Below are 21,709 nucleotides of genomic sequence, written 5' to 3' on the forward strand. Positions count from 1 at the left end.
CAATCAAGAAAAAAAAAGTTGGAAAAACAAAATTTTTACAATAATATAACAAATACCGATTCTTTCATTCACTCACTTTGGTTTCGAATCTAAATTCTTTAAGTTTTTTTCGTTGCTTATTCTGTCTGTGCGATGTTTAAAATGTCTAAACTTGAATGTTGTTGTTGTTTGTATAATTCAAACTGTGTGTGTTTTACTTGTAACCTGGATATTCATTCATTCAAATCGTTGATTCTTGAATGTATATAGTTTTTTTAGCATCTTGATTTTCTTTTTTCCCTTTTTTTTTGATTTGTTTAGATTTTCATCAATAAAGAATGCATTGTCTTTTTTTTTTTGTTTTGTTTTGTTTGTTAATTCTTCCTGATCTGAAAACAAATCAGGAAGAATCTGTGAAATGGTTGCGAAATAAAAACAGCACCATATGTTTTCGTTTGTTTAAATTTTTCAAAAAATATTCTGTTTTAGTTTTAGAATTCTTTATTCTCTATAGAATAAGAATTATTTTCTTTGGAGAAAAAAACTACTTCATATTATAAATACGAAATTCTTGAAAAATATGGGTTCGTTTTTCATTTTTTTCAACATTGATTGATTGAACAATATTGCTTCTATTGCTTCTGCATTAAATCTGATTGAAACAGAATTTTCGAAACTTTAAATTTTCGGAAAAACCCTACAAATTGACCACTTGTTGCTTTCAAACACACACACACACACACACACACGTTTCACAAGAGAATTTTCACACGTGTAGCATGAAAATGAAAAATAAAAATAATCAGAATTCAGATTCTTTTTACCACCATTAACAGAAAAAAATATCTATTATTATACATCCAGGATGAGAACAAAAATAAAACCAAAAGTTATTATTATTCTCTCTCTTTTTCTCTCACTTCTTCCTGGTAATGAATTTTTTTTTTATAAATTTCTATTTCGGTAACCATAATAATAATAGAAAATATTTTTTTTTTTTTTTTGGTTTAAATTTATTTTATTTTATTTTATTTTCATCTTTACTCACACTAAACACACTAAACACACACACACACTCAGTAAAATAATAAGGAATAAATATAGAATCAAACAAACAAAAAAAAGAAATAATCAAAAGTCAAAATGAAGAAGAATCGGGTGTGTTATTTTTAATTTTCTTTCGGTTTTTTTGGTTGTAAATTTAGGTAAAGTTCAGTTCGATTCAATTGTATCATTTGTAAATAGAGAAAGAAGAAAAATTCAGTCAAGTTCATTGATAATGAAAATTCTTGATTTTTTTTTTTGTTTGGAAATTTTTTTCTTCTTCTTATTTTATATATTCAAAAGCAGCTTATGACATAATATTTTCCTGATTATAATGATGTTCTTATTCTGTTTTTTTCCAGGTTTTTCAGAATAAAAATTGATTTTTTTGGAAAAAAATTACTTAGTTTAGTCTTTGGGATTCTAAAGAATTTTACTTTATCCATTTGGGAATTAAAATTTTCCAAATAATCAATTCTTATTTCCATCATTATTTTGAGCAATCAAACAAAACAAAAACAAAAAAAAATTTCAAAAGAAAAGAATTCCAACGAGATTTGCGAGAAAAAAAAATTCATCAAGATTTTTCTGCATAAAATTATGGATCAAAAATGCTTTTCTTGAGATTTTGTTCAACATTCGGTTAATCTTTATCGTTGCAAACAAACAAAAAGAAAATTCATATTTTCAAATTTCAAGAAAATCACAATCCAATCGTTACTTATGAATAATCCAAACGACAACAATTTTTTCTTGCATTATGATGTCATCAGATTTCTTTTTTCATTAAGATTTACAGTAATAAAACCATAATAATGATTGTATTATCATTTACCATAGTTTGGCAAAAGATCAAAATGTGTTTGTGATTTCATCGTTTTTTTGCTTTGTTTGTTTGTTTGTTTGCTTGTTGACAAAGCTTGTATGGATTCTCGCCTTAACTTTTATTATGATTTTAAAGTAAAAGAATAAGAAGAAAATAAATGACTTTTGCTTTCTGTATTCAAGTGTGTGTGTGCATGTTTCTGAAAGTGAATTATGATTATAATGATACTCTCATTAAATGTCAAAAAATCAATTTAAAAAAATGTTGATAATTTTTTTGTTTTTGCTTTGTTTCTTTCAAACAAAACGCATCATCCAAAAGAAGAAGAATACACAACATCAAATGAAAGGACAATTTGGTTTTTTCCACTGTAATCATAGTTTGGTGGTGATGGAAATGTTGGATGTTCTTATTGTTGACTGTTTTGGGTTTGTCTCGTCCGTTACGAGAGAGAGATAGAGAGAGAGGGAGAAAATTATGACAAATAATTATTTATTTATGAAGAATATAGAACATGAAATAAGAAAATACGCACATCAACATAATTAACACATACGCACGCAGACAAAAATAATACGAAATGGGTGTGTTAATGTGTTTTTTTTTTGTTTTCCTTTAACCAATAGTTTCTTTAGTTAATTCATTCATATTTGGAAAACAGAATCGAGAAATTTTGTTTAGAAAAAAAAATCAAAATTACATGGATTCTTTCCATAGAAATTGGTTATCTTATGCAAAATCCATACACAATTTCGTTTTTTTTTTTTCTAAAGCAATCGATTATCGATTGAACTTTTCATTGTTTCATTATCCAATTCAGATCATCAGCATCAGTAGAGAAAAAAATTAATCCAATTTTAATCAATTGCTGAAGCGAACTACAATTATTATGATGAAACCAAACAGATCATCACTGATGTCATTTATGACAAATAATAATTGATAATTATTATTTCAATCAACAACAGCGAACAAAGATACACGAAGAAAAACGAAACAAAACCACCACCAATCATAACTTGTCACAAACAAATAAGACATGTATGAATAATATCAGACATGATATTAACCATCATTGATCAGATGCATCGTTTATTTGTTTCAGCAAAAAAAACAAAAACAAAAATCGTGGCCATTGGTTTTTCTTATGAAACAAAAAATCTTTCATATTGACCTTATAACAAACCGTTAAGGTCATAGGGAAAATTGTTATAGCAAACGTTATTCGCAAAAATTTTCGCATGACCATTGGATTTATTTTTTCATAACCGACCAAATTACTGATGAAAAGAGAAGATATTTTTTTTTGTTTTGACAAACTTGTATGTAGCTGGCATCAACCATAGATAAATTGCTCTAGAATTTTATTTCAGCCAAAAATTATGAAATGAAAAAAAAATACTGTATGACAAAAAATTCATTACAGCACTTGAATATCCTGATTATCACTAACCACATTTGAAATACATTTGAACAAAAAAAAATTCTTTCTTGGGATTTTTTTTTTCATTTTTCGAGAAAATTTTTTTGAAGGTTATCTCCAGGTTCGCTGTTAATATTGCTGTTGTTGTTGTTGTTGATGATGGACGAAAATACTTGTGAAAATAAAATTATTCGTTGAATGAACAAACCCAAACCAAAAAAAAATCATTAAACATTTCCTATTGCAATTTATTAGCTTGAAAATTGTTCAGAGAAGATGAAGAGAAGAGAAAATTTATTCAATTTCCTGAATTGTGAACATTATTTTCATCATTTTCTGTAGAATTCTCGGTATATATTTGCAAAACAAAACAAAAACAAAAAAGAAAAAGAAAAATTTCCGATCATAGTTATTATCGATAAAGAAGTGTTACAGGCAAACAGAAAGAAAAAAAAAACGGAACCGAAATTCCATAAATATTGATTAATCGATTTACACAACAATATTTAAATGTTCATCGATTTGAATTATATGATCATTATTCAATGTATTCAACATATTTTTTTTTCTAGAATAGCTTCTACTGACAATGTCTAAACAACAACAACAACAACCATAAATGTTTTTCGATGATAAACACGTGATGAAATTTGACGCGTGGACATCATTAAAACAAACAAACAAACATGCATGCACCAACTTGTCCTGTTTGTTAGGTTTTGTATCTTCGTGATCTAAAATGATCGGGCAAGACCATTTCATTCATTCATTCATTCATCTTGGATGAATGAATGATGAGTTCCATTTATTTTATTTTATTTTTCAGTTTCTGAATATGACACAACACCAGATGATGATGATGATGATAATTATAATAATAATAAAAACATTTTAATATTTCCGGTTTTCTACGATCAAAACATTTGATAATAATAAATTCTCATTTGAACCAAAATAGATATAGAATGACCAATGTGTGTGTGTGTGTGTGTGGGTATCAGGATCGAAAAAAACATTATAATCATTCAATTTGAGAGGGAAAAAAGTTTTCATTATTCAATCGAAAAGAATTTTAAAAACAATGTTTTTCGTTTGTTTGTTTGGTTTGTTCTTGGAATTTTATCCTGAAACTTTTTGTTTTGTTTTGTTTTATCCAGACAACAACAACAAAAACAAATCAAAGGGAAAATCATCAAGAATTTTGAAAAATAAATTTTTCTTTGTTTTTCTTCAGAAAAAAAACCAGAATTTCTTTTCAGAATCAAATTGAATGAAATTTGATGTTTGTTTGTTTGTTTGTTTGTTCATTCTGAGGAAGTCAAGATTTTCAAAGATGTTGTTGATGATCATCATCATCACACTCAGCATGATAATGTTTATTATTGTTTTTGTTTTTTTCTGCTGAAATAAATCAGGAAAAAAAGAAAGAATGAAAGAATGAATAACCGTTATTTTTTCCTACATAAACGTTGTTCATTCATTCATTCGCATGGTAGACATGGTTTGTAAAATTTTCATGATGATCATCATCATTAATATCGTTGCAGGGGTGTGTGTGTGTGTGTGTCGTAGTAGGAATGGTTGAACAGTGTTGTTGGCCGATGACCTTTGATGAGTTGGATGGAATGGTTGGATGGATGGATCCTTGAACACTGGATGATTCTTTTTGGTGAATCCTAAACTCTAAAACTGATCACCAATAGATAATGGAGATTTTTTGACTGATGTTTTTATACCACTGAATGCTTCTTTCTTCTTGTTTATTCGTTTAATTTCTTTCATTTTTTTTTCACAAGCAAATAACTGAATCTCCGATGACCTATGACCTTATTTTTTTTACATTTATATGAATGACAGCAACAGTAACAACAATTTGACATTTAATTTTTTTTTTTTTTTTTGAATCATTCCGATTTGAAATCTTGGAAAGTGAAAATGTTTTTTGTGAAAATGAAAAGAATTTTGTTTGTTTGTTTGCTTCTTGTTTGTAATTTTTTAACACTTGAAATTCTGTAAAAAAAGATTCAAGATAAGATTCTCGGTTGTTGTTTTGCATTCAATTTTTTTGTTTCCTTGAAAAACAAATTTCCAAATAACCAAGAATCTATTTTCAGAATATCAATATTGATAGGATACAAAAGAGAAAGAAAGTGAAAAAAATCCCCTGGAAACAGAATCACAGTTTTAATTTGTTCGTCATTTGCATATACCAAAATAAAATCACTCACTATGTGTTTCTTGATAAATTGTTTTTTTGTTGTAACTTTTTGAAAAACTTTTTGAAATAAAATTTAAAAAAAAACCATAAAAAATTCACAAGATCAATATCGATTTAAATGAAACTAGAATAAAATTTTATTCCAAATGAACTTGATTTATTATTTGTTTGTTTTTTGTTTTTAAATTCATTATATTCAATAAAGAAAACTTGACGTCAAACTAAAAACGAATCAAATGACGAAATCGGGTTGTGGATCAATAGGACAAAAAAATGAAACTTTAATTCAGTAAAGAATTCCAAAAAAGAATCGGAATTGAAATGGTAAGTGTTCTTTCGAAGTAATTTTATCAATGATATCAATGAAAAAAAATCGCACACACAGGTCAGGTCATTGTACTCAATGAAGAATTTCTATATTCTTATTCACTCTCGTTTTTGAATGACCTTTGACATTCATCTTTTAGTTGTAAAGTAAATAGAATTGAATTTCATTCATTTAAATTCAATTCACAACCAAAAAAAAAAAAAAAAACAAAAACAAAGCAAAACAAAATCATCCAGATGTTCAGCATGAATGCGGTTTTTATTTTTACAAAATTCATCAAGCTTGTCACATACACACACAATTCTATTCGACCAACATGTTGTTGTTGATTCATGATTCTCATGATCAAAAAAAAGTTGACATTTATTCATTCGAAATGATTCTTACTACTGGAATTGAAAAAAAGAATAAAGTTTCCCAGTAAAACCAATACAAATGGAAACATAGAATATATAAAGAGAAAAAAAAAGTTAAATGGAAAAAGATTATTCTTATCACAAATTAACCAAAGAAAAACCTACACAAAATTATGAACTTGAATGATAAATAATCTTTATAAAGTTCTTATTTGAAAATACAATGGCTGATTAGAAAGTTCCTGATATAATTACGTTAATAATAGGTAATCAATCTGGAAAACTTTTTATTATTGTTAATTTCCCTCCCCCCCAATTCTTTGGTTATTAGAAAATTTGAAAAGTTTTTCTCTTTTTCTGCCTGTTGTTGTTGTTTGTTTTGTTTCATGTTTCAATGATCAACACAAATTTGAAACATTTTCATTATCAAATTCTTGTTGATCAACTTTGTGTGAATGAACGTAAGAGGATGAAGTAGGAACAAAAAAAAAAAAAAAAAAAAAAAAAAAAAACAATCCATAGGATAATCAATAGTTGACGTCAACCAAAAAAAAAACTTTTGTTATTGTATACACAGTGTTGAATTTTCAAATTTTCATGATCACGGTTTCTGAAACTTTTGCCAAATTTATTCGCAAACGTGTTTTTCCATTCATGACTGATTTGACATGAATTTTGTTTCGTTTTTTTTTTTTTGTTGAAAAACAACAACAACAACGATCATCTGATTGATTCAACGAAAAAAAACCAATGACAAAATTTGAATAATTTTTGTTGTTAAGAAAAGAAGAAAACAACTTAGAATATCATTATGAAATGAAAAACGATCTTCTTTTTTTATATTGATCACGTTCAAGGTTAAGTGAATATTCTCTGTTGTTTCCATCGATTCTTTTATTGATATCATACACACAGAATCCTCATTCTATATGATTTTTTATTATTATTTCTCAGAAAAAAACAAGGTATAACAAGATATAAATAGAATTGAAAGAATCGAGAAAGAAGAAAAAAACAAGAGAATATAGAATCAAAAATGTATAAAAATAAATAAATATGACGCAATATATTCTATATATTCTTTGGACACCATCGTCACAACACTACTGCCATTGATTTTTTTATCACACTTTTTCTTTCCGGATATCTCTTTTCTTTATCACACTATGACAAGAAAAAAGAAATGCAAATTTCATAATCAAATATACCAAAGAACGGAAGAATTTCAAATAGAAAATAGAAAAGAAAGTGTGAATATTCAAAAATGTTCCAAAAAAAAATTAAAAACATTTTATACAAACATTTGCATTGATTTTCTATAAAAAAAAGAAAGAAAAACTATGAGAATCATGATGAAAAATACAAAAAAAAAAAAATTGAATTCAAAGAATCTCTGTGTGCATACTATTTATACCTTTTTTACCTTTTGTATTTAGGTATTTGCATAGTGTATTTCAATGGGATTTTTTTTTTGGTTCGATATTTTTATTTGCTTTTTTTTTTGTTCTATTTCCAATTGAATCGAAAGACCATCATATGATGATGATGCAATGAAATGATAAATAAATAAACGGTAACCGACCATCATAGAATCATGAAGAATACAAAAAAGAAAGAAAGAAAACTGTTATCATTTTCACATTTAGAAATTATTTTTTCTTCTCTCACGAATCTTTTAGCCAATCGGAATCCATTTATTTATTGTCGATGATGGTTATTGACGTCACCTATGATGATGATGATAATGATGGTAGTGATATTCGAATCAATTTTTTTCTACTTGAAAAAATCAATGGTAATTATTGGATCGAAAAAAAAATCCAACATTTGATTCAATTTGAAAATATTGAAAAAATCATCAAGTTTTTTTTTCCAATCAATCAAATGATAGAAACATCCTATTCCAATGATATATCCGTTGTTTGTTTATCTGTTTTGGTTCAAAATGTGAGGAGGGGGATGAAAAAACAAGGCCAAACGGTTATTTGGTTCTTTGATTTGATTCGCGATTGATAGCATCCATCCAATAAACATCCATTTGATGATGAAAAAAACAAAATTTGTAAAGACATTAGTCACACACACAGTGAGATTGCTGACCAAGTAAATAAACCGGATTTTTTTCCCCCGTTACTTGAAAAAAAACTTGACAAACAACCGACCTGTCCGAATCGACTGTCCGCAATTTCCTACAAACAAGTAGTCTCATTCTATCCATATCCACAAAAATCTAATCTTTTCTTTCTTTTTTTTCGGGTAATTCTTTACACTCTCAATATGTAAGTAAGTAAGTAAGTCGGTCGGTCAGTTGGTCGGACAATCACGAATGAATTGATGATGTAAAAAAATTTGGGTCAAATGCTTCTCTCTTACATTTCGATGTTTTCTTCGGATAATGACCATATTTTTTTTCTCGGTTATCGATAGCGAATTTTATCCAAGTGCGTGTGTTCACGGCTCTTCAAAATGTCTGACATCATGGTCATCGAATTTAGAAAAAAAAACAACAAGGTGGGAATGGAGGGGGAAAAAAAGAAAAGTTGGTCATTCACGATCAAAAACTGATTGATGTTGTTGATGATGATGATGATGATGACGGTCATTGAATAAAGCAGCCAGGTTTTGTTTTTGTTTTTTTTTGTTTTCTACTTTTCGTTTTCGTGATGACCCTAAATTACAAGTTCTTGGATTTTTTTTTCTCTCTCAAATGATAATAATGATGAAAAATAAAACAAAATCTGATCATTAAATATCCATTAGAAAATAGTGATAAAAACTTGTTGTTGTTGTTGTTGTTGATGGATTTATTCTCTTAATATGCACAGAATTCCATGAATTCTTTGAAACTTTACATAGGAAAATAAATTCTCTAAACGTTCGAATCAATTCGAAAAATTCGGTGATTCGGTTATCATCATTTCTTGATGATAAACAGGTAATCCTTTTTCTTTTCTTTTTTTTTGACATATAAAGAAAAATGATCCGGTCAATGAATTTTCTATATTTGTTTTATATCACCATTCTTGGTTTTCTGGTTTCAATCATTGATTCACTACGAGAAAAAGAAAAAAAATTATTGCCCAAATCTATCGATTTATGAAATGAATGGACAACAAAAAAAAGTGAATTGAAATTTTAAAATCTTTAAAGAAATTTTCGAAAAAAGTAATGAGAATTTTTTCCAACAAAAAAAAAGGAATGAATGATGATGATACAAAATAATGATGCCGACTATTGTTATCATCAATCTTTTCATTTTTTTTTTTTTTGATGGGTGGTTGTCTCTTTTCCTCTCTCCCGTTTCACAATAACGGGATTCGTTATTTTTTTTTCTTATTTCGGAAATATTCATAGAGCAGCAACAATTGTCAACTCGAATACAATTGTCGTCCAAACAAACAAACAAACGATTTGGTTTGGTCGTTTTTGATTTGTTTGGGTTGAATGAATTGCTCCAAACACACACACACACACCTAAACTACCAAATAATATCATTCAATCAATTCAGGATTGAAAAGTCATAAAATGAAATGGTCAAAGAATGAAAATTTCATTTCATTTTTTTTAATGATACCCGATGAAAATGATTTTATTTCTTCTTTATAACGAAAAAAAAATCCATTTTGGATTGAAAGGAAAAATTTTTCATTGATGATGATGATGATCTCAATCTATCCAGATACATCATCATCATCATCATCATCGGTCGATGTCGTTTCTCTTTCTTTTTGGTTTTCATTGAGATCGGGTTAAATCTAGAGAGGAGAGACGGAGAAAATTTCAAATTCAAATAATTCTAATTAAAGTTTTTCAGTGAAAAATTCAAAAAACATTAATTTCAGATAAAACTTTCTCACGAAAACAAAATGATGATCTCTTTATTGATGTTTAAACAATGACAATCTGATCAATATAATGTCATGATCAAGAAACAAAAAGAAAATATATTTCTATATATACGATATAACCGAAAATTAGCAACAAATTTCATGACGCCTGCTCATACTTATTAAATTCTCTATCACTCTTTTTACTATATGATATGATTTATCGAATATAAAAAAATATCGAATCAATCGAACCGAATCAAATACCCGAGGCATCATTCATTCATCACTACTGCTACATTATGTACCGGGGAATCAAATGAAAAAAAAACATTAAATAAACAGGTCCATCATTCAATTGTTATGTTGATGATGATGATGATTTTTACCAGAAGAAAACGAAAAAAAAATAAAATAATTCGGTTATTCCAAACAAAAGAAACATTCGAACAAATTTCAATCATCATCATCATTGTTATTGTTACCCGGGTTAGTTTTTTTCGTTTTGTTTATGTTGGTACCCGGTTTCTTTTTCTCCATCTCTCACTATCTCTAACTGTTATATTCGGTTATTTTTCTATGCTATATATTCATACTATCAACAAGCCAAAATAATAACCGTAATGATGATGATGAAACCAGTTTTTTTTCTTCTTCGGGAGACTGCCAGTTGCGCTTCTTGATTCATTCATTCATTCATTCATTTTCGCTATATTTCTCTTCACAAAACAGCAGCAGCAGCAGCAAGTTTCTTATGATAACAACAGCATTTCTCTTTTCAAAAATTTCTATCCAATTCATTGATTCTTCATCATCATCATCAAAAGATTCATTGAAATGAATTTGACAAAACAAAAAAAAACGAAATTTCCTTTCTGGTTAAAGTAGTGGTGATGGTAGTAGTAATAAATAGTAGTCAAGAGAAACCTAAAAATCTTTCTTTCTTTTTTCTTTTCCAAAAAAATGATATATGAATGACGTCCGTTGTTGTTTATATACACAAAAATAAATGATGAACAGAAAAAAAAATCCTAAATCAAATATTATGGAGCTTTGAAAGCCAGAAAACTCTCTCTCTCTCTCTCTCTCTCTCTCCCTTTTTGTATCTTTACTTCTCTTTCTCTTTCTTTTTATTTTTTGTTGCTGGATTCTCAAAATTTTCTTTCAATACAATTTTAGCACAAGAGAAATGAATCTTGAATGAAATGAATGGATCAAAGACAAAAACAAAACAAAAAAATTCTTCTCTCAAGTCAAATACACATAGATTATAGTTGGAAACATTTTCCAAAGTGATGAAAATACCGCCGCTATTTTTTTTCGGATTCTATTCGAACCAGAACAACAACCAAACCAAACAACAAAAAAAAATTTCAACCAATTTTATCGCTTGGCGCTTTATATCGGCTGTTCTTCATATTTATACCGTTATACTCTGTTCTGTTCTGTTCTGTTTTTAGCTACTTTTTTTTTCTGCCGAATTTGAATTGAATGAAAAAAAAGAAAAAGGAAAAACAACAACAACAACAACAACAACGACGACGACGACGAATGATGATGATGATCATCACCATTACCATCATCAACAATATTGCTGTATGCATGTATGTATGTATGGTGTATAGCGAAAGCCACACAAAGTTTTCTCTGAATGATGATGATGATGATTGAAAAAGAAAAATGCAACAACAACATTAACAGCCAACAAAACAAAAAATCCATTGAATAGAATACATCTTCCCTTGTAGAAATGACTGCCATCATTTCAGAATATCATCATCAACATCATGTTGTAGTCGTCGTCGTCGTCGTCGTCATATAACCAAATTCATATTCATCGTCACACACACACATCACATAGAAACGCCAGCAAAAGAAAAAAAAATATTCTTGATTCATTCAATGTGTATGTGTGTGTTTCTAAAATTATTCTGTTGATGATGTGATTGTGTGAAGGTGGTTTTTTTTCTGTTGCTGCTTCTTCTGCTGTTTGCGATGACGATAATGAATCTTATCGGTCTTATTTTATTTTTGTTTTTTGTGAATCCATCCTGTTGCTTTTCATTTTAATGGTTTTCACATTTGTTATTTGGATTTATTTATTGACGAATTTTTTTTTTTTTTTTTTGAAAAAATTTTAAAAATTTGGGTTTTTTCTTTTCAAAAATCATCAAATTTTCCCACCAATTCATAATCTACATTGAATTTTGATTTCAAATTCATCTTTCCATCATCTGTGTTGTTGTTTAAATTTTAAAGAATTTTACTGCAGAATTTATTGAAATATTTTTGTTTTTTTTTACAAAATTCTGTTTAATGTGTGCCTTTTTGAATTGAAAAATTCATTTCCACATATTTTGTAATTCCGTAATCAAATCACAGTGTTTATGAATTTTTTTTTGTTGTTGTTACTGTTATTATTCATTTGTATTCGCAAACATAACCCGTGTATCATTATTTTGTTGTTGTTGTTGTTTATCTTTCAATAAAATTTGAATGTAAAATAACAACAAGGGAAAAATACTTTCTATAACAAATATTTCAAACATCACATCATCTTTATTTGAAAAAAAAAATTTTCCAAAGAAAATTTTCGATCCATAATCATTCATGCATTCATTCATTTTATTGTGTATCGACCTACGCATTAGTTTACCGGTATGTTTTATTTTTCTTTCTTTTGGTTGGATGGATGGTAAAAAAAAAGTGATTCTTGTTAAATGGGAAAAAAATCCACGATTCTGTTGACGTTGTTATTTTTGTTGTTGATTTTTTAAAAAAATATGACAAAGAATTTTCTTTAAATAACCTTATATTTGTAATTTGATTCTTGTGATAAAATAGAAAAAATGATTAGAAAATAAAATTTTCTGCACGAAATATGTAATACAATTTCCCAAAAGAAAATAATAATCCAACATTATGAAGAATTTGTTTAATTTTAAAGTTCAAGTTTAGTCAATTCATTTGGTTGTTCAAATCTTGAAATTTAAAACTTTTTTAAATAAATGAAATGAAATTTTATTTTTGGAAAAATGAATTTCGTTTTGTTTGTTCGAGATTAGATTTTTAAATTTAGAAAAAAAAGCAATTATTTTTGTTTTTTTCTTCAAATTATTTTGGAATCTCTGTAACATAATCATTTGACCAATTTAATTTTTCAATGTCATCATTGGTTTGTGTGTAGGTTTTTGTTTGTTTGGGTTATAATTATCCCAAACAAAGAAAAGAATCGTCGTTTATAATAAAGTTGATTGAATTTCCAAATGAAATTCTTCAAAATCTGTATTTTTTTTGTCGCTTCTGTGTGGATCCAGTATGTGAAGAAAATCAGATGAGGTCATCAAACCAAATTTTTTCTTCTTCTTTAATTTTCAAATTTGATTTGAATCAAAAAAAAAATGTTTAAAGAAGAAAATTTTTTCGGAAAAAATAAGAACAAAATTTTTCGTACGAGTTTAACCCAATTTTTGGAAAAGTTTCTCTTTTTTTTCTCTTCTTCTTCTTCTTTTCCATTTTATATCAACTTCTCAGGTCATTCAATTCAATCACAAGCACACACACGCAAAGGGGTTCGACCTACAGACCTACCAATCTTGTTGATGATCATCATCATCATCATCCAGGATCTAGGTCATCGTTAATCATTTTATTCTCGAAACATACTTTTTTTAACAACAACAACAAAATCAAGAAAGACAGGTTCAATACACACACACAAGCAAAGATCATGATGGTCAAAATCAAAAAAAAAATTCTTTCTCTTTTTTTTTTGTCTCTATCATTTACCGTTACATAGAAAATATAACGGTAAATGTTGTTTTTTGTTGCTGAAAACCAAGAAACCTCGAAACCAAAAAACTGGTATGATGATGATAATCGGTATTTCGTTTCGAAGAAAAAAAAGGGGCACAAGATTTTCAAAAAAGCAGGTTTTCATCATTATTATTATTATTCGGTGAAAGGTTTTTTTTTCGGTTTGAATCAGATTTTCTCTTTCTTGTCTTGACTATGATCATCATCATCATCATCATCTTGATGATGATGACCTTTTTTTTTCCTTTACTAACTACCTCACTTTTGTTTCTGTTCTGTTTTCGGTTATGATATTTCGTTTCGTTTGTGTTTGCTTATTTCACCTGATTTTCGGGTTAGATTAGCTGATTTTTATCATAACAAGTTTTGCTTTGAAAAAATACACACACACACTTTTGCTCTTAATACCCAATGACCCAATCTTTTGGATTTGGATTATCTTCGTTGTTGTTGTTGTTGTTGTTGTTGTTGTTGTTGACATTCATTTGATAAGATTGTCATCAATGAAAACGAATTTAAATTGATGAATTGTAGTAGTAGAAGAAAAAATGGTGAATGGCAAATGGATTTTACGTCTGATTTTTTATTTTCGTTTCTGGTTCACAATCATTAATTTTCAAAGATTTAAACAAACAAACCATTATATTCGATGATACAATAGATCATCATCTTCAACATCATTATTTTCAGGATTATCTAACCAAAGAAAAGAGTCCGAATAATAAAAAAAATTCCCCCCTTTGTTGTCAAGTCCAAGTTATCCAATCCAATCCAATACATTCATATATTGTGTGTACATTAAGACAATGGATTTACCAATATCAAAGATTTTAGGCGGAAAAAATTCTTCAACTAACTATTAATGACAATCTTTTCTTTTCTTTTTTGTTGATTCTAAAATCTTAATGAAAAAAAAGAAGAAAAATCAATTAGAAATTTTTTTCTGAAAAACTTTTTTTTTTGTTGTAAAATTGAATGTATAACACACATGATACAGATGATCTTTTTTTTGTATCAATGATTTTTCAAGGTTTTGTTTTCCTTCCAATTTTGATCATTATCACGAAAATAATAATGATGAATATTACCGTAATGATGATTATGAGGAATTTTTTGTTGTTGTCATTCGAAAAAAAAATATATATTCAACAATGTCAATGTCAGGTGATTTTGATACAATTTTTCTGTTTTTTTTCTTCATCAAATTAAAAATCTAAAATCCATCAAACATCTGATGAATGATGTTTTCACATTTGATATTTTCGTGTGTGTGTGTGTAATGATATACTTTTCCAAAGAAATTTTTGTTTTTTTTTTCGTAAATTTTAAAATCATAACTAATTTGATTTTAAATTTTGAAGATTTCAAAAAAAAATATTAATTTTAATTTAATTCTGTCATAAACACTAACAAACAAAATGCAAAGAGATAGTCATTTTATTTTACTAATAAGTGGTGTGTGTTTGTGTGTTAAAGTGTTTTTCAATTATCCATACCTGAAGAGGCAATTCATTTTGTTTTCTGTGTGATTGCAATGCAATTTCTCTCTTATTTCAATTTATTCAACAAATCATGATCATCATGTAATATGATGTTGTTCTTCACTGATATTTGTTTTTTGTCGTCATCGTCATCGTTGTTGTTGTTGTCGATTATAATGATTATAATGTTGATGATAATTATGATCAAGCAGCTTATCTCATTATCAATCCAATTCATAATGATGATGATGATGACGATGGTTATACCTTTAGATGAATTTTCTCTTGTTTTTCTTTGAAAATTTCTCCTTGATTGCGATTTTTTTTTATAAAAAATCTTGTTTTTTTTTTGTTTGCATGAATTCTATATATACAGAAATGTTTGTTTGAATGAATGAAAAAAATTCTATAGCCTCAAACAAATAAACAAATCAAATAAACAACCGTAAAACAAACAAGCAGAAAAACAAAACAAAAAAACAATTATTAATCGATAACTACGTCATAATATTGAGAAAGAAAAAATCTTATAAATAAAAATATGTTAATTATAATCAATAAACAAAATAATTTTTTTCTTGATTGACACTTTGTTTTCTGTTCAATCATTTTGACAAATAGAAATAGAATTTCCTAAACAAAGATTTAAAATAGTTGCAATCAACTATTAGTTGCACCTAGATGAGAAAGAAGACAATAATGAATTAATTAAACTTTGCAATTATACAAATTTGATCGATTAATTAAGTTATTCGATAGTCTTTTGGCGTTAATCAATCGAAAAATTTTCGATATTTATTTCTCTATTTTAAAGAATATCAGGTATTTTTTCTCTTGGTTGTCTGGAAAAAGATTAAACAGGTAATCAGATTTTCCCTAATCAATAATCACTATCATCAAATGTAAAGATTTTATGAAAAACAAATTTCAACATTTCAAAAACAAAATATTTCTTTTTATAGAAAAATTATCATTTCTTGGTGCATATCGAAAAGAAAAACTGGTTCTTTTTTTTGAATGATGTTCATCATAGAAAAAGAAAAACCAAATCAATCAATTAGTAATCAGTTAACAGCAGCAACAAGTGTTAACCCCTTAATCGATCATTGATCGATTTTGATTAACATTTTTTTTTGTTTTTTCAATCATCACCTTTTTATTCTGGGCCATCCCATTTAATGTTGAAGAACAATCTTTCAACAACAAGAAGATGAAGAAGAAAAAAAATGAATAAAAAGCTTGACATTCAATTTTTAAATCGATTAAAATCATTTGTCATCGATACGATGATTATATGCGCAAAATAATGGCAAATTTCCATTCACTTTTTTAACAATTTAAATTCAATTTTATAATTTGATTTGGCTATATTATCCACACACCCACATACTTTTTTTTCAAATTCAAATTCAATGAACCAAAAATGACATTTTCAAATATTCTTTTTTTCTTCCAACCTTTTTTTTCCATCTTTTTCTTATTTTGTTCAGAGAAAAAAAAATTCAAATTTAAATTCAAATTCTCAGTGATGATTGAATTTCTCTCTCTCTCTCTCTCTCTCTCTCTCTCTCTCTCTCTCTCTCTCTCTCTCTATTTGATTTGAATCTTGTCGTTTTCATTGTTATTATCATCTTCTTCTGTTTTATTTGTTTCATGCTGCCGATACAAATATCTTGTTGTTGTTGTTGTTGATAAAATTGAATTGGAAAATTAAATTGGCAAAACGAAAAAAAAATATTCAAACCGTATCGTCTTTCATTGATTGAAAAAAAACAAAAACAATCCGAAATGAAATGAATTAAAGAGAGAAAAAAACGTACAAATTCAATTCGATTCGATTGTTTTCGTATGAAAATTGATGGGAAAAAAACAAAAACAAAACAAAAAAATTTCTGGTTATTTGATTAGCGAATGAAAAAAAAAAACAAATTGAGCGAAAATTTGATAATGAAAATTTGAAATTCAAAATTTGAACAACAACAACAAAAAAAATCCAAAGATCACAACCTTGATCAAAATTGATTGATCTTGAATAGTATTCGGCCATTCACATTTTTTCGTTTATGATTATCATTATCAAACGATAAAGATGTTGATAATCAATCGATCGATCAGTTTGGTGTTAACCGTTATTCATTCAATTTCATCGATGTTGTTGTTGTTGATTACTGATTAAATTATCCCAAAAATAAACAAATAAACTTTTTCGCTTTACATCCGATCTAATAATATCCATTTTTTCTCATTTATTTTCAATAGATCCGTTTGATCCAAAAACAAACAAATTGTTGAACATCATCCACCTGAACAACTTGAAAGAAAATTGTCATATACATATTGGCCATGAAATTTAAGCAAAAACAAAAAATTCGTACATTTGGCCTAAAGAAGAAGTGAGAAACGAAAAAAAAACTGTTTATTTCATTATTTTATCAATTTCTTCTTATCAATCAAAAATTATCGAATGTGATCGCAAAAATCGAAAACAACAAAAACAACAATTTGAAAATATAACATCAGCTGCAAGCATCTTTAACCGATTTTTTTTTAATCAATCGACTTTGTCACTGTTTTGTTGTTGTTTACCCAAAGAAAAAACGGGGTTTTTTTCATTCACTAATTCTGCATCACCGAAAAAAATAGAAACTTTTGATTTTCGTTCCCTGTTATTATTATTATCCATTGATGATGTGATAATTGTTGTTTACTTTCATCGATCAATCAATGAATCAATCCATCAATCAATTGATGGATTGATAATTTTTTTTCTTCTGAAATTTGCATGTTTCAACCAAATGCAACATCGTTTGTGTTGTTTTGTTATCATTTTTTTTCTGGTTTGAATCGAATTCAATCAAACGAAGTGACGAATAATAAACGAAAACGAAAATTGAATTCATTCATCAAACAACAACTGATTTTTAGTTCACTAATCAATCAACCACCATTCGATAATAACCAGCAGAAAATAAAATTAGAAAGTGCAAAAAAAATGTTGCTGTAAATCTTTATTATCTTCATTGATTGATTGAAAGAAAAAAATGTCAATCAAAAGCCTCAAGACAGAAATCAATAACAACAACAACCAGCAGATTCTGTTTCTGATGACATAAATATCTACATTGTTATTATTCTGTTTTTGGATCGAAAATTTCATTTCTTCTGTTTTTGTGTTGTTTATTCTTGTTCTTATTTTTAAATCTGTAAAATCTAAAGTACAAAATTCAATCATCTGTGTTATCAACGAGTTAAATTCAATTTATTTGTTTGAATTTGAATCTCTTACAACAAAAAAAAAACAGTTCAAACTAATAAGAAGAAACTTTGCATTCGTACACACACACACCCTAAAAATAACAATTATTGAAGAAGAAAAAAGACAATTATAAATTGAAAATTAAAAAAAAAATGGGAAGAAAAAAGATACAAATATCTCGCATCACTGATGAACGTAACCGTCAGGTAAATTAAATTATTTTAAGGAACAATAATTTTTTTTTTGAATTGTCCATCATTTTGATTCTATTCTAAGAAAAATGTTGTTTTCAGATATTGTTTGGTTGACAAATGAATATCATTTATTTGTTTCAAAGAAAAATTTCAGTATTGACGCCCGGACAAATCTGAATTTGATGACAATTTTCTTTTCTTTTTTATTGAATTCAGTCACTAATTTTTCATTTGATTTTCATTTTCATATATATTGTTGTTGTTGTTGTTGTTTAGGTTACATTTACAAAACGAAAATTTGGTCTAATGAAAAAAGCATATGAATTAAGTGTACTATGTGATTGTGAGATTGCCTTAATCATATTCAATAGTACAAATAAATTATTTCAATATGCAAGTACTGATATGGATAAAGTATTATTAAAATATACTGAATATAATGAACCACATGAAAGTCGTACAAATAGCGATATTGTTGAGGTAAGAATTTCATTTTTCATTTTTCACTAAATTCCAATTCATTTTTGAATAATTTTTTTTTACTACTTTCAGGCATTAAATAAAAAAGAACATAAAGGATCATCAAATGGTTGTGATAGTCCTGAACCAGATGATTCACAATATACATTAACACCGAATCGTAATGAAAATAAATATAAATTAAATGATGATTTTGAGCTAATGATGCAACAACGTAATTCGCATATCAATGGCAATAGAGTATGTTTTATTTTGTTTCATTTAAATAATGAATTGATTATCATTTTTTTTTTTGTTGTTGAAACAGTCAACACCAACCGGATTAACGTCAAGTGGTGGTGGTGGTGGCGGTAACGGTAATCTAACACAAATTCCCATCAATTTAAATTCATTAAATTCATCATCTCCATATGCGCCTCAAGATTCTAGTCTGTTACAAACACAGCAATTATCACCTCATTCATCATGTGTTAGTCCAAGACCAAGTTCATCTGGTATGTGTTTTTTTTACGAAACAAAAAAAAATTTTTAATTTTTAAAAAATTGATCCAAACAACAGGCGCAATGATTGAATTGACAAGTAATACATCAACAACCACAGCATCAGCAACAACAAATGGTTATCATCATCGTTCTTGTTCACCATCTGGTAATAATAATAGTAGTTCACCGAATCTTTTAAAATCATCAATGGGTAATCATCATCAACAACAACAACAACATAATCATAATCATCATCATCATAAATCAATTACGAATGGAAATAATCAAAATAATGGTGGACAAACGACGACAACGACAACGACGAATAATAATAATAATCGTGGAGGCAATAATAATATGTCAAGAAATATTGTCATGTCAAATTCGCATGCAAATATGGTTAGTTTTTCATAAATTTTTTTTCCCCAAAAAATTTCTCAATTTTAAAATTTAAATTTTAAAAAAAAATTCAGAATCATCGCAATCTAAATGGTACACAACAACAGAATCTAACATCATTATCACAATCGATTCAGGGTATGACTAGTGGTGGTGGTGGTTATCCGTCCTCATTATCATCGTTTGTTACAAGTTTGTTAATTAATTTTGATTAATTTAATTATAAATTTTTTAATGATTTTTTTTTTACAAACAAAAAAATTAGATGATTTTCAAAATATTAATCATGAATTAGCATTAGCAAGCTTTAATTCATCTGGTCTATTACCAAATTGGTCAACACATTCATTAGCTGGAGGTAATGTTGGTGGTGGTGGTTTAAGTCTTTCACATCCGAGGTAAGATTTTGATTTTCGATTTAAAAGTAAATTTTAATTTTTTTTTTTGTTTTTTGTTTTACAAAAAGTTCATCATTACCACATTTATCAGTGAGTAGTAGTACACCACCACCATCATCAACATCACCATTATCGATGAAGATAAAAAATGAGCCAATATCACCACAACGTCATGAACAATCAACAACATCAACGAATGGTGGTCAACAACAACAAAATGTTCATAATAGCCAAACAACACAACAATCATCATCACAACAATCATCATCAGCATCAGCAGCTACACAACAAACAACAACATCACATCAATTGGCAACATTACAACGGCCACCAACATCCGGTAATCAACAATCAGGTCATTTATCACCAGGACATCCATTAACACCATCAACATCATCATCTCCTGATCCATCGGGTAGTTCTGATTATGAAGGACCTATTGGTAAACGTATACGTGTTACTGCTGATGGTTGGCCTGCTTGATTCTTTTATCATTTTTTTTTTTTGTTTTGTTTTTCTCTATTTTTTTTCTCTCTCTCTCTCTCTCTCTCTCACAAACACACACACAAACATATTCATTCATCATCTGTTATTGATAAAATCAATTTTCAAATTCATCAATCAATCAATAAGTTTAATTAAAAATGAAACAATAATAACTAACCAAACAAACAAACAAACAAACAAAAATAATCATCAATCGGATTCTTTTCATTATTGGAAAGAATCGAATTCAATTTTCATCATTGAACAATGTCAACCACAAATGTAACAACAACAACAACAACAACAATGCAGAATAATAATGAATTAAGAATTTTGATTAAAATCGAAAATTCTGTTTCTTTTTTTTTCTCTCTCTCTCTCTTATTGTTCGTGATTTGAAATTTTGATTTAAATCAAAATCATTTTTTCAATTTGAAAGTCATCATCATCATCATCAGATAAGATCACACAACAAACTATCACAGAACTTAATCTACCCACACAATTCGTGATGATGAATTTTTTTTGTTGAAAAATCCAGAATCAATATTCTGTTGACGAATATTCGGATAAAAAAAATCCAATCTATTTTTGTTTGTATTTTGTTCTCTTTTTTTGTAAATTATTAATGTTTTCCTTTCATTTATCATTTTTTTTCTTTGTTCTTTTGCTTATCATACATTACACACATTTTTTTTCCTTAAATTATTTATT

The 21,709-nt window shown here is 27.5% G+C and overlaps 1 protein-coding gene across 2 annotated transcripts in view; it reads left to right on the top strand.

Annotated features, from left to right (window-relative positions):
* Window positions 1–21,054, top strand: part of Mef2 (myocyte enhancer factor 2) — a 33,463-nt gene extending 12,409 nt beyond the window's left edge. The window contains exons 2-10 of one of the 2 annotated variants that reach the window (XM_075821103.1): window positions 5,696–5,814; window positions 17,559–18,761; window positions 19,026–19,229; window positions 19,302–19,469; window positions 19,537–19,723; window positions 19,789–20,111; window positions 20,186–20,303; window positions 20,377–20,509; window positions 20,578–21,054. In XM_075821103.1, the coding sequence (XP_075677218.1) occupies window positions 18,708–18,761; window positions 19,026–19,229; window positions 19,302–19,469; window positions 19,537–19,723; window positions 19,789–20,111; window positions 20,186–20,303; window positions 20,377–20,509; window positions 20,578–20,992 (1,602 nt within the window). In that variant the 5' untranslated portion in view covers window positions 5,696–5,814; window positions 17,559–18,707 and the 3' untranslated portion in view covers window positions 20,993–21,054. Of the gene's footprint in view, window positions 1–5,695; window positions 5,815–12,504; window positions 12,661–17,558; window positions 18,762–19,025; window positions 19,230–19,301; window positions 19,470–19,536; window positions 19,724–19,788; window positions 20,112–20,185; window positions 20,304–20,376; window positions 20,510–20,577 lie in introns of those variants that run through there. The other variant, XM_075821104.1, reaches the window with a different exon arrangement.
* The last annotated feature ends 655 nt before the right edge of the window (window positions 21,055–21,709 follow it).

Source organism: Dermatophagoides pteronyssinus, unplaced genomic scaffold (assembly GCF_027571235.1).
Source record: "Dermatophagoides pteronyssinus isolate colony J.1.1.1.1 unplaced genomic scaffold, Derpt_VIB-CSIC_2022.12 sq0008, whole genome shotgun sequence".
Classification (NCBI taxonomy): Eukaryota; Metazoa; Arthropoda; class Arachnida; order Sarcoptiformes; family Pyroglyphidae; genus Dermatophagoides; species Dermatophagoides pteronyssinus.